The sequence below is a fragment of the Mandrillus leucophaeus genome, unplaced genomic scaffold, assembly GCF_000951045.1.
Source record: "Mandrillus leucophaeus isolate KB7577 unplaced genomic scaffold, Mleu.le_1.0 Scaffold29, whole genome shotgun sequence".
Taxonomy (NCBI): domain Eukaryota; kingdom Metazoa; phylum Chordata; class Mammalia; order Primates; family Cercopithecidae; genus Mandrillus; species Mandrillus leucophaeus.
In genome coordinates, this window is record NW_012103031.1 from 2414589 (window position 1) to 2428715 (window position 14127).

General features: G+C 47.7%; 1 protein-coding gene and 1 pseudogene across 1 annotated transcript in view; one reads left to right on the forward strand and one right to left on the reverse strand.

Moving 5' to 3' along the window:
• TRRAP (transformation/transcription domain-associated protein) overlaps positions 1-14127 on the reverse strand; it is a 132900-nt gene that overhangs the window by 12529 nt on the left and 106244 nt on the right. The window contains exons 62-66 of the mRNA XM_011985836.1: positions 12389-12590; positions 10766-10930; positions 9164-9254; positions 7665-7810; positions 6562-6823 (exon numbers count right to left, since the gene is read on the reverse strand). Coding sequence (XP_011841226.1) covers positions 6562-6823; positions 7665-7810; positions 9164-9254; positions 10766-10930; positions 12389-12590 — 866 coding nt within the window. The remainder of the gene's footprint in view (positions 1-6561; positions 6824-7664; positions 7811-9163; positions 9255-10765; positions 10931-12388; positions 12591-14127) is intronic.
• On the forward strand, positions 625-2936 carry LOC105543738 (annotated as a pseudogene).

The window sequence follows — 14127 nt, forward strand, 5'->3', positions numbered from 1 at the left end:
GCCTCCCGGGTTCACGCCATTCTCCTGCCTCAGCCTCCCGAGTAGCTGGGACTACAGGCGCCCGCCACCTCGCCTGGCTAGTTTTTTTTATTTTTTAGTAGAGACAGGGTTTCACCGTGTTAGCCAGGATGGTCTCGATCTCCTGACTTCCTGATCTGCCCGTCTCGGCCTCCCAAAGTGCTGGGATTACAGGCTTGAGCCACCGCGCCCGGCCTCGCCCTTTACTTTTCAAAGAGCACCTCCCTCAGCTGTGGGTTCACCTGAGGCAAGCCCAACCCACACATCACGAATGGGGAGCCAGGCCCCCAGACTGCCCCCCGCCGCCCCCACTCCAGCGACTGCAGGGCACACGCCACACTTCAGCCGCAAGCAGCCTTGATGCAACCCTGGTCATGGCTGTGGCTGTCGAGGGTCCTTTCCGATTAAGGAGATAAAGATTTTCTTCTATGTGACTTAATATTAACTTTAACTGTGTCATCTAAGACACAATGAGTCTTTAGAAGATTCTTTAAATATCACAAATGTGAACCACTTATTCTATGATTTAACCCATCAATGAAGAAAGAACATGGTAAAGATCATTACAAAAGCGCTAAACAGGGCACCGCAGGGTGGCTGGAAGGTATGGTAGGGACCACGCTCTGGACACGCGAGGCAGAGAAGGGGGCTGGACCAGGACTGTTCAGTGGGCTTCGGTCCCCCAAACTCGAGACAGGGTGGCCCCAGCCCAGCCTGGCCAGGACCATTCAAGGCGTTGATGAGGAAGGGAAAGGTGTGGGCCCTGCTCCTTCAGGACACCCCAGGCTGGCCCATGGCTCACAGGCCCACACAGCGCCCTCTGATCCCAGGGCTGGGCAGAGAGCTGGGCTGGGGCCTGCCCCACTTGCTGGTCAGTTGCCCAAGAGATGCCAGGTGGCGAGTGCTGGAGACGGCAGCAGTGGCATGCTGAACACAGACCAGGGCTGGCCCCAAGGCTGGAGTGCATACGGTGTGGCCTGGAAGAATGAAAAGGAGTTTCCCAGACTGGAGGGAAACACTGTGGAGGAGGGGCTTCCCTCACTGGGGTAGCAGTTTCCCATTTGCCCCAAATGGCAGGATTTCCATAGTATACGTAGTATGAGTTCCACATCTTGGCCTGTTATCCAGCTTTGGCAGTCTCATCTCCACCACCTGGAGAATAAATGGGATCTGCATGACCTCCACTCTAAACTGAAATACATGGTCGGGCAGTGGCTCACGCCTGTAATCCCAGCACTTTGGGTGGTCGAAGTGGGTGGCTCATTTGAGATCAGGAGTTCGAAACCAGACTGGCCAACATGGTGAAACCCCATCTCTACTAAAAATACAAAAATTAGCCAGGTGTGGTGGCACGTGCACCTGTAATCCCAGCTACTCGGGAGGCGGAGGCAGGAGAATCGCTTGAACCTGGGAGGCAGAGGTGGCAGTGAGCCGAGATCGCGCCACTGTACTCCAGCCTGGGCGACAGAGCAAAACTCCATCTTAAAATAAATAAATAAACTGAAATACACACTGCGGTGCTGATATCCTTTTTTAAAAATTGTTATTAACAATTCCTCATAAAATTAAACGTTGTCAGAAGACTGAGAAGCTCAGAAGGTGAACTGTTGGCACCAGAGAGTATTGATGATGGAGATAAATTTGGAAAAGCAGAACCTGTCCATGGTGGAAAATCAGGATCGATCTGGATTTGCCACAGAACTTCAAGATATTTGAGTGGCAATTCAGATGACTGCCTCCAGAATAGTGGCTTTGAATATATCATTTGCTTTCTCCCTCCACTTGTGCTGAACTCTGAACTGCCACCAGATTAGCCAGCCTCCTTCCCATCTTCGTTCACACTTAGTGGCAAATTGCTGTCACCAACTCAGCTCTCTGCTCTATGCAAGCACTAGACAACCTATGGGAAGAACATAGTGGCAGCAGGATCCTGTCTGCCCGGATGCAGTTTCTTAAGCAAGAGGCCCTGGTGCACCTGAACATTGTCTCTCCCTCTGAGCTCAAGATGGGTTCTCAGGAAAAAGTGCCGAGGACAGCTCAAGCCTCTCCCATCACAGAGCTAGATTTTGGAGGAGCTGCTGGATCTCATGTAGACCAAGAGGAAACTGCGGATGAGAGAGCTGTGCAGGATGTGGAATCATTGTCAAGTCTGGTCCAGGAAACCTTGGACTTTGATCAAGCTCAGCAGATAAAATGCTTTAATAGTAGATTGTTCCTGTACGATGCCTGTTTCTGTGAGAAGCTAGGCAGTGAATGCATGTACTTCTTGCAGTGAGGCCTGTGTACTGCAAAGCCTGTCTGAAGGACTGCTTTGAAATCCAGATCGGAGATGGCCACGTTCAACGCCTCAACTGCTCAGAACCAAAGTGCCCTCCGGTGGCCACTCCTGGCCAGGTCAAAGAGCCAGTGGAAGTACTTATCTGCTCGTCATGGCTGCCCTTCTCCTCCTGTCCACCTTGGAGCTGGAGGCAGATGTGGTGTGCTGCCCCCACCCATGGGGGCCTGCAGGGTGTGGCTGTACCACGGGCATCTGCTCCAGCTGCAACTTTGCCTTCTGTACCTTGTGCAGACTGACCTACCACGCGGCCTCTCCATGTAAGGTGATCGCAGAGAAATTAATAGACTTACAAAATAAATACCTGCAAGCATATGAGGCCAAGACAAGATTTAAGAGGTAAGGTGAGAGGGTGATTCAGAAGGCACTGGAAGAGATGAAAAGTAAGGAGTGGCTAGAAGAGGACTCAAAGAGATGCCCATGCTGTGGAGTGCCCATAGAGAAGCGAGGTAGATGCCATGTACTGGCTGCAGGCACTATTTCTGTTGGGTCCGCATGGGTTCTCTCTCTAGCAGCCCCTTACAAACATTTCGCCAACCCTACTTCACCGTGTTGTAAGCGGCTGTTTCATGCTTGGATGTGAATGGAGATAATCTTTTGTCAAGTACACAAAGTAACCTTGCAGGATATTTACGGTACTATTCATTCACTCTTCCTGTGTAGAAGAGATGGAAGAACATGGCTTATATTTTCATCTGGTGAAGGTACATTCATACATTTTTTTTAAATGTAAGTTGAGAAAAAAATTCTAAGCCAAAGGTTCGGAAAATGAAACTACAGAATATTACATATTATAATGTGCCCAAAGTTCTGAAAAGTTAACAATTAAATATTTATTTTCTTCCCCAAGCTTTAGGTAAGGAGAAGAGGGGTCACGAGTTAAACTTAGAGCCCTTCTGTCTCCGGGAAGCACCCGTAAGACACTGTGTTGGAGCTCCCTCAGTACTACTGCCTACAACTGGGGTGGGTAGAAAAGCCTTATGGAAATTATACTGAGAGCCTGATTTACTTCATGCTACTCACATTCCTTCCAGCCTAGGTTGCTGCCAAGTCAGTCCTCTTTGGAGAGAGCCATTTACTCCGTAACCGACTGGAAGGTCCAGTGTCATTTTGATCTACTGCTTTTCAGAATAGAAACTTACAATAATTTAAAAAAATTTTTTTTAATACCACAGACACTGTGGGTCACTTGATATTTATTAGTGGTGTATGTGGTCCACTGGTTTCAGGTCAAATCTAGAATTTAGTGATACTGACTCAGGAAGAATTGAAGTTCGATTCCATTTTCCCGGGCACTAGAGCCTAGACTTATGGTGACTTGTCTTTGCTGTTTGTTCCACATTCTTTCTTTACCTTCTGCGTGTGGGGACAATTTTAATATTAATTCCAGCAACACATGATTTTATTTCCTCTGCTGGACTAGGAGAAAGCCTAATATATTTCCAAGCTGAATGTTCCTGAATTATCTGCATTTTGAGCCTGTCTATACCACTGTAGTTCCACTCTTAACTTTCTGAACTTTTTTTTTTTTTTTTTTTGAAGATCTTCTCTAACAAGCTATGGGAATTTGGCTTCCTACCCTAATTTTTTTTTCTTTTTTGCAACAGCAGTGTTTTGGGTGATAATTTTGGACTGATACCTACTCCTTTTTCTGGATTTTGTTGCCTTTTTGAAAAACTGTCTTTCCTTACAGTTAGGTGAGTGGCTTGGTAGTAAAGTAAGATTCTTTGGAAAAGAGGACAGAAAAACTGAACCACAGCTTGAGAATATATTCTTTTTTGAGGTAGAGTCTCACTCTGTTGCCCAGGTTGGAGTGCAGCGGCGTGATTTTGGCTCACGGCAACCTCCGTCTCCCAGGTTCAACCGATCCTCCCACCAAAGCCTTCCGAGTAGCTGGGATTACAGGCGTACACCACCATGACAGGCTCATTTTTGTATTTTTAGTAGAGATGGGGTTTTGCCAAGTTGGCCAGGCTGGTCTTGAACTCCTGACTTCAAGTGATCCACCCGCCTTGGCTTCCGAAAGTGCTGGGATTACAGACGTGAGCCACCATGCCCACCAAGAACACACTCTTTTCTCGTACTTTGTCATTGAAAATTGAGGAATCACTTTTAACTGTTTTAGGTGTGTGTCCAAAAGTCAGCAAAGACTGTGTTTCTGGACTGTCAAAGAGGATGCTTAATCTTAAAAATAAAATTTAAAATCATCTTAAAATTAGAACAGAGTTGCTGCTATTTATTCTGTCACCAAGGCAACTAATCACATTCTTAAATTGTTCGGCATATAACATATTATTAAGAGGAAAAAGGTCACAGAATAGCATCTCTTCTTTTTACCTGGGCTAGTGACTGAGCTTAGGTTTGAAGGCCCGTATTTTGTTTTAACCAGATAGTTTCACAGACTTCCATTCAGGACACTTTGTATAAAAATTGAAGTTAAAGAATAAGTTGAAGATAAGAAATGAAAATTAAAATGATTTGTTCTACAATTTTAAAAACGCAGTAATTAAGCTTTTAAATGTGAATGATTCAATGTTTCTTTCACCTCTGGGAAACTGTACCAGACAAATCTTGTTTTCACACAACAACCACTCATGTGCTGACATTCGAGAGGTGAAGGCTTGGGGAGTTACTCAGGCAGCCGAAGCCACATCCTGGGAGCAGGGGCTCTCAGTGAGAGCCTGGCAAGAGAGCCTGCCATGCGCTTCTCTGCTGGGGCACCCGCAGGTCAGTGGGATGCAGGCTGAATGAGGAGTGAGAAGCAACGTGTTCCAGACAGCACGAGAAGCAGCTGTGCCTGTGTGCACGGCGGTGGACGCAGGTGTGTACAATGGGATGCAGGTACGCAGATGTGATGTGGGTGTGTAGATGGGACACAGTGCGTACGCGGGGACACGCGTGTGTAAATGGGATGAGGGTAAGTAGATGGGACGTTGGTGTGTAGATGAGACATGAGGATGAGGGGACGCAGGTGAGTGGATGGGGTGTGTGGACTGGACGGGGGTGTGTAAATGGGACGGGGGTGCGAGGACGGGATGGGGGTGCGAGGACGGGACGGGGATGCGAGGACAGGATGGGGATGCGAGGACGGGATGGGGGTGCGAGGATGGGACGGGGTGTGAGGATGGGACGCGGATGTGTAGATGGGACAGGGGTGCGTATGATGGGACACGTGTTGTGTAAATGGGATGTAGGTGTGTATGATGGGACAAGGTAAGTAGATGGGACACAGCGGTGATGGGATGCAGGTGATAGGATACAGGTGAGTGGATGGGGTGCATGGACGGGACGTGGGTGCGTAAATGGGACATGTGTGTGTGATGGAACGGGAGTGCTTGGATGGAACAGGGGCACAAGGATGGAACGGGGGTGTATAGATGGGGGGCGGGGGTACTGTGGGGTGAGGATCCCTATTTGACAGAGGAAGAAACCTGGGCTGAAGGAAACTGGACTCCTTTCCCTCACATCACAACATAAGAGGCAGAGCCGGGAGTTAAGCTGTGAGTCTAGGAAAACGCATTAACCTGAACTACAGACAAGCACTGAAAATACATCTCCCTATCACGATGCCCAGAATCCACAGTGAGCTTGCACTTAGCTCATCACCGCAGGCCCTGCCCCTATAAATCCTACTGGTTCACCCAGCGCCATCTCCTACGAGCTCACCCAGACCCGGTCTTCCATGGGCCCACCGGACCCTGTCTCCCACCGGCCCACCAGACGCTGTCCCCCACTGGCTCACTAGCACCGTCTCCCACCATCCCACCTGGTGCCATCTCCTAGCGGCTCACCTGACCCCATCTCTCACCGGCTCACCCAGCACCGTCTCGCACAGGCTCACCAGGACTCTGTCTCCTACTGGCTCACACTAACACTGTCTCCCACCACCCCACCCTACACTGATTCCCACCAAACCAAGTGAAGGAAGGGTCTCAGGAAGGCAGGATGGCAGAAGGGCAGTGTGGCCTGAAACTTTCTACCCTGTCTTGGATCCTGGCAGCTCCTGCTCCAAACCTTGACTCCTCGTTAGGGAGAAAAACACGTGGTCACAGCTATGCACGCTGAAGTCTGCACTGTAAACAGAGTGTAACCAGTGTGCCCTGTGCAGTGATCAGAAAACCAACAATCTAATCAGCTTCGACACTAAAGCCGGAGGAAATCAGCGTGCACAATTCTCCCTACGGAAGGGAAGGAAAATCGAGACTTACCCGTCGTGAACTGGCCTTTCAGCTTCTGAAAGACAGGGTCTTGTGCAGTGGCCTGCGCCCGCCTGGCCAGAGACTCGGAGGCTGCGCTGGAGAACATGGTCGAGACGTTGGACACATTCTCCAGGCCCACCCCAAACGTGCTCACCAACTTCTTGACAAAATTGAGAGTGTGGGGGGTGATTTTAGCATCGGACACCGCTCCGCTTTTCTCAAACGCCACGGAGTAACATTTCGCCAGGCCCTGTTGGAGCTGCCTGAGGACCTGGTAGAAAAGAGCCAGAGACAACTGACAAACACAGCCCTCCACTCCAGAACCAGCAGCCAAAAGCGCCTGTTGAGTGCGGCCCTCCCAGCCCAGGGTCATCTCCGCACCGCCCAGCAGGACCCACACACAGCAGCCATGAAATCGGCATGTGCAAGAAACAGGACACCTGTGCGTGCTGCATGGGAGCAGGCACTTTTCACCTTGGGGAGTAAGGGCCCTGAGCATTAAAAAAGCAAAAACGGAAAAGCCCCACTTTTTCGGATCATACACCCATCTGCAATTAGCCACAAAACCCCTGTATTTTCAGGCAGCTGTACTGTTCCCACTGTGTGTCTGTGTGCACGCATGAGACTTCACAGCAGTAAGGAGCTGCCCCGGGGCTCAACCAGGCAAGCATCCGGGCAGTGAGGCGTAGACTATTTTGTCATCAGCCGAAGCCAATGTTATTAAGGAAGTGGTCTGACTGCTGAAAAGACCCCACATACCTACAATTTCCCATCTCTGGAAATTGTAACCCTGTTACTCACGCCACTACTTCTGCTCACACCCGGTTTACAGTGGCACTCAGGTCAATGAGCTCAGAGAAGTGAGCACAGCCAGCATTTTAACAGCAAGAAGCAGCTTCCTCAATTCCACCCTCTTCTATGTCTTCTGCTTTGAATCTTTAAGGCTGTATTAGTGTGTAGAGATAGCTATTTGCCTGGTCCACGGTTAAGTTCAACAACAAATATATAAAAGGACCGGCAGCTAAACCTCAAGGGAAGAGAACCACAGAAGCATACAGAATGCCACGTCCCCTCTACAAGAAGCCATCATGTGCAAGATCAGAGCCAAATACCTCTTCATGCCAATTTTCTCTGAACCAGACCATCTGATCGACGATGCCTTCCAGGGAAGACAGAAGGGTGGGGTGGAGCTCTCGCTGCATGTGCATGATTCGGCTGCAGCGCCACATGGGTGCTGTTGCTCTTATGGGCCCTGGATCTGATGCAGAATGGGACTGGTTACCCACTGAACTTGGCTGCTGCTGTCCAGAATCTGAGAGCAACACACACAACGCCAGTGTCAGCGCAAAACCGACAGACGCCAGGGCTCGGAGCGCTGCAGGACCCATGGGCCAAAGGAGCGCTGGTTCCTGCCGGCGTGTGAATCCTCACAAGACCGCTTCCCCAGGGACCACGTGGGAGAAGGCCTTGGTTATAGGCGCAGGTGCGCTGAGGGACGCAGGGAGGGACAGCGCAGTTGTCTACAACGTGGCTTCAATCCGTTCCATTAAAGAAACCCATGTATGTGTTTCAAAGGACGCAGCTGTGACAACACGCCACCTGGTGAGTCCAGGTAAGGGCGCACAACGGTTCCCTGAGCACTCCTTTTAATGTTTCTGTTAGGTCTGATCATCGTAAACGTAAATGTTTAGGAAACTATCTCACAGTATGTTACACGTTCCTTGCTACTATAAACTCAGAGATCTAAAAGCAGTTAATAGGAAACTGGTTTGGAAAGCCAAGCCAATTGCAAAATACTGCTTTTGAAAAATATGGTCATTTTTCCCTGTGAGATACACTGCAGAGCCCTTAATGACAATTTTTTTCTGAATTTACCTCTCTACACTTAGTCTTAAAACTAAAAAACCTTAATTTCCAAATGACCAAGACATGAAGCCACCTAGGGAGACTGACTCTCCAGAGGTTAGAGCTGAAAAGTGCCATGCAGCCCTCATCCACCGCCTCTCGCCAACCAAGCACGGTCCATGGCCCTTAGGAGATTCAGCACTGAAAATAAGGGGCAGTGAACAGTCCTCTTGTTAAAGTACCGTGGTTGGAGGGTACCTGAAGCCATCAAATCAGTTGCTGCTTTGCATACAAGGGCTATTCAATATGGATTAAAAGTCTTACACTGTGAGTGAGATTTCACCAACATCTGGTAAGACTGACTTCAACGCTGATTCTTCTCACAGCTGGAGATACTCCTCATAACTTACACACACACACACACACACACACGGCACCTGGCATCTGTGCTGTGTATCGGGATGCACTTACTACTAAGGAGGAAGGTAAACTTTACAATTTTCTGAAGCTGAAAATTTCACACATTTTCTCTACCTATAGATCAAATCACTGGGATAAATGAACGCCTGTTACATCCTGGCAAAAGAGAGACTACTCAGATCAGGCTTTGCTTCCTGCCTTACAGTGCTGCCCACTGAGGAGAGACTGGCCATGGCTAGGAGTGAGCTGCAGGGCAGGGGGTGGCCGCGGTGGTCTGTCTGGATGTGGGGCACCCCCTGGAATAAGCCCTTCCTGGCCTGGCCTGCCGGCCCCACCCGAGACGTACCGCTCTTGTAGCGTTCCCGCTGTTCTATTTTCAGGGTCAGGTATAGGGTCCGGATGGGAAAGTAGACCGCTTGGGGATACACGCGTCCAACCTGCTCAGAGACAAGACATCATAAATAGTGCTGCTCTCCACTGAGGTCTGGATAATTTGTACTGAAAACAACCAATGTCAAGTCAGAAACAGGTGTCTGATCTGCCTTTGGAACAAGAAAGCAAATACTACAGCACTGATCTGACGCACAAGGCCAAGTTCAACATCAGGCAAAATGTTTACTTCACTTTAAAAGAGCCAAGACACATCAACACATGCATTTCATCAACTCCACCCAGGAACTGTGACAGGGAAACCACGCTTTCCTTCCAGGCACTAAACCTGAGGGAGGCAAAACACACGTGTCCCCAGATCTCACTGAAGCAAATAAAAAAACATACAAATACCAGCTAATCTTTCTGTCAGGCACAATTCACTGTGGATTGTGAACTAATTCCATTATCAAATAACTTTATTCTGCATAACTGCAGCTGGGAGGAGATGGAGGGATGTCCGTTTCAGTTAAGAAACTCCCGTTTTATTGAACTGGACTTTTGTGGCTGACAGGATAGTACCATGTCACTTGGATCCTTCAGAATGTGCCCACGAAATGAAGGAAGGAATAACATCTAAGCTGTCACAGGCACAGGCAGCTGCTCTTGAACCTGAGATGTTCCACGAGTGATGAGACCAAGTAGGTCGGATCTGCACCCTGAGGGTAAGCACTACACAGAATGCCGGGACTCAAAAACACAGCTGCTTCCTCAACGAAAATCAGGGCATTGTTCAGGTCCCACACAGCACAGGTGGTGCTTGCAGGAAGGAGCCAGAAGAATGGGTGGGCAGAGCATGGGCCCAGTTCCTTCTTAAAGACCTTCGCAGACTCCTGTGGCACTTCATGAATTTTACAAAAGCAAGCACGAAGGCGCTGTGTCCCAAACCTCACTGCGGCCACGCTTATGCCATTTCTGGTCCTCCTTCTATGCCTGGATCGTTTCACGGGAGAGGGACATCCTGGAACCATTCTCAAGAGATGGTTACAAGAGCCTTTCCAGAGGGCCCTGGCCTGTCTGCTTCCCCAGCCCCGCCCCACTGCCCTCGAAAACCGTGGGTTCCTTATGACGCAGTTCAACTGTCAAAAGGACAACAGCCACAATCACGGGAATGTTTTAGTTTAAGGGCAGCTCTGAAGAGCTCCCAGCACATGACAAAAAAATCAGAGGAAAACTACCCATCAGATTCAGGGCTTGCTGTCATTCTCAGGGTATCCACTGGCAATTGTACATTATAGTACAATTTTATTTTACTTGCATTATATATGGGAAAATATTTAAGAAATTACAATTTGAACACTGAACTGCTTTATCAGCTATTTCATTTCAACTGATATATTCTTTAATAACTTTTAATTATGCTTTATATTAAGTAATATTTAGATGATTACATCTTTCCAGCTCTTTAACTTATTTTTAATACTTTGAGCACTCAAATTTACTTTCTGGGAAAAAACCGAACGCAAAATGGAGACACAACGTTTTGTGCATGTGAACAAGGCCACTCTGCTCTTCCCACCTGGCTAATGAGATTCAAGAGCAGCTTTCCCTCCGAGCCGACCAGGCAGGTGAGCAGCTGTGGGATCCAGGCCAGCCACTGGATGGGTGGCACACCAATGCAGTACTTGTCGACGGCATCTGCCAAAGTGTTTTTGTCATCATCAAAACTCAAAAGCCACAGCACCTGAGACAGAAGGAGAAATTCTAGAGTTGAATGACAATTCTGAAGCCCTCAAGCAAGAGACTTTTTCCCCAACATTACAACACTGTAAAAAGCGGCTTCACTGGCCATGTAAGAAAAATATCTGTAAGAGGGCCAACATTATTGCTAAACTTAACATAAATCTTACAGTATATATAACCTATAATTTAAATACAGATTTTCTCTTTAGTTTTTTTGTTTTGTTATTGAGACAGTCTTGCTTTGTCACCCAGGCTAGAGTGCCGTGGTGCAATTTTGGCTCACTGCAACCTCCACCTCCCGGGTTCAAGCGATTCTCCTGCCTCAGCCTCCCCAGTAGCTGGGATTACAGGTGCATACCCACCACGCCTGGCTAACTTTTGTATTTTTAGTAGAGATAGGGTTTTGTCATGTTGGCCAGGCTGGTCTCGAACTCCTGACATCAAGTGATCCACCCACCTCGGCCTCCCAAAATGCTGGGATTACAGGCGTGAGCCACCGTGCCCACCCTTTTAATGACAATTACTCACTGATCTAATCCACTGGCTAGCAGTGAACAGTGACTAAGCGTAAGACAGCAATAGGCAGATGCCTGGGGCCTGCCCACCCATTAACTCACACTCATGATCTCATCCAAACACAATGAACTTTTGCTAAAACTCTCAGATGCTCATCACCCTGGCATCAGGGAGGCCACAGGCTGGCAGCCAGGTGTCCATGGATGACGGAAACAATTACATCTGGGTGTAAGCAACCAGGAGTCAGGCACTGAGGCAGCGCATGTAGCTGTCTCTGTAATCGGCTTTAACCGCCATGTGCTGGTGTACATTTCAAATTTTTACGTTAAATCAAGGAATTCTAAAAAATCCAAACCTTTAATGAACAAAATAGGAAAGGGAACAATTTATTCTTGGGTTTCCTGCTGGAATTAATTCTGGGTTTTATCTGTCTGCTTCTTGGGGGAAGACAGGAAGCCACATGAAGGAGGAACCTGAATGTCAAGTGCAGTGAGCACGTGGGCGACACCCACGGGGCTGCTGCGGGCGGAACCATGCAGAGAGAAACCCATAACCACCCCAGCATGCCGGCTCTGTGGCTGTGCTGACAGTGGCCTTGCAGGGGAGGGATGACAACCTAATGGGCGTCCAGGAGGGAAGCTCTAGCTCCACATCCCCTCCTCAGCCCTCTGTTCCGTGTGAGCTCCCACAGGCAGCGCTAGACTCGGGCTCTAGGCGGGGCTTTGCCACTTGGAAGTTCTGGGGCCCTAAGAGTGTCCAGGCCTCAGTTTTCTCACCTTTAAAACAGACTGTGAAAGACGCTTCAAAGAGTAATGAGGATTAAGAGTTAAGGCATGAAATCATGCCTCACACCTGGCATGGATAAGTGAATTGTAGCTAAATTTCGGTCCATATCTGAAGGCGACCAATGACCTTTGGTCAAAGCTCATTTTTTCGGTCTCACCTTGGCTAAGTATTTCCTCGATTTGCTCTCGTTTTGATGCCGGCAGGCGTGCAGGTAGCAGGTGATGGCAGACACGCCCAGGTGCAACTGCCGCTCCTTCACGAAGATGTTCTCCAGGTAGTCACCCCACATGGCCCAGGCTTTCACCAGCACATCGTGCATCTGCACGGCTGCAGAGAAGGCTTTGTTTGCCTCCTCGGACCTGTCAGGAGACAGAAAACCGAAATGCATACGGTTTTCAATTGAAGCGAGCTTCACGTAACCTGAAATTGACCAGTATAAAATGAACACTGCAGGGCACTTGGTCCATTTGAAACGTTGTGCAACCGCCCCATAAACGGTCACTCTGAGCCCCTCCCACTCCAGCCCCTGGGAACCTGCAGTCTGCCTTCTGTCTCTGTGGACTGACCGGTTCTGCACATTTCATATAAACTGAATCATACATCATGTGATCTTTTGAATCTGGCATAGTGTTTTCAAGGTTTATTCATGTTGAAGCCTGTGTCGGTACTTCATTCTCTTTAACAAGTGAATGACATTCCATTGTATATATACACCATAAACATTTTGTTTATCTGTTCATTCGTGTTGTTTCCACATCTTGGTTACTGCAAATAGTCCTGCTACAAACATTCCCAAACAGGTATCTGTTTGTTTCAACACTTCTGGGTGTACACCAGGGAGTGGAAATGCTGGTCACGTGGGAACTCTATGCTTACTTTTTGTGGAACCATCAAACTGTTTCCACGGCAGTTACACTGCTTCACTATGACACCAGCAATGTACCAGACATAGCAAGGGAACTTCAGACCCATGTGCTTTATGATACAGATGCAAACATCCTCAACAAAAATGAGCAACCCAACTCCAGCAGTGGATCAAAAGGATTATCTGTCATGACCAAGTGGGATTTATCCCAGCAATAAGGGTGGTTCAACATGGGAAACAGAAAAGTCAATATAAATAAAACCAATCAATGTGATATATGACATTAAAAGAATGGAGGAAAAAAAACCACAATCATCTCAGAGGACAGAGAAAAAGCCATTTGAAAAAAATCCAACATCCTCTCACGATAAAAATACCCAGCAAACTTAGAACAGAAGGGAAATTCCTCAAGCTTATAAAAGACATCTACAAAACACCCACAGCTAACATCATACTCAAGGCTGAAAGACTGAATGGCTTTCCCCAAGAGCAAGAAAAAGACAAGGATCTTGTCTTTTTAATTCAGCACTGTACTTAAGGTTCTAGTCAGGGCAATTGGGAAGAAAAAGAAATAAAATGCATCTTTACTGGAATAGAAGATGTAAGTCCATCTCTACCTGCAGTTGACAGGATCTTATATACAGAAAAGAAGAATCCCCAAAAAGCTATTAGAGCAAATAAACTCAGCAAGGTTGAGAAATCTAAGATTGATATACAAAACCCTGGTATTTCCAAATGTTAGCAATGAGCAATGTGAAAATGAAGCAAACGGCTCCATTCACGTGACAATATTGAGGGATAAATTTAACATAAGTGCAAGACTTGTACACTAAAATCTATAAAACATTGTTGAATTAAACTAAAGAAGACCTAAACTAGTGGAAAGACATCTTGTGTTTACACACTGGAAAACTTGCTTAAGTTGGCAAAATACTCACAAACTGATCTACAGATTCAATGCAATCTCTATCGTAATTCCAACTGTTTTGGCAGAAATACATGAAAATAACCTAAAATTCATATGGAAATAT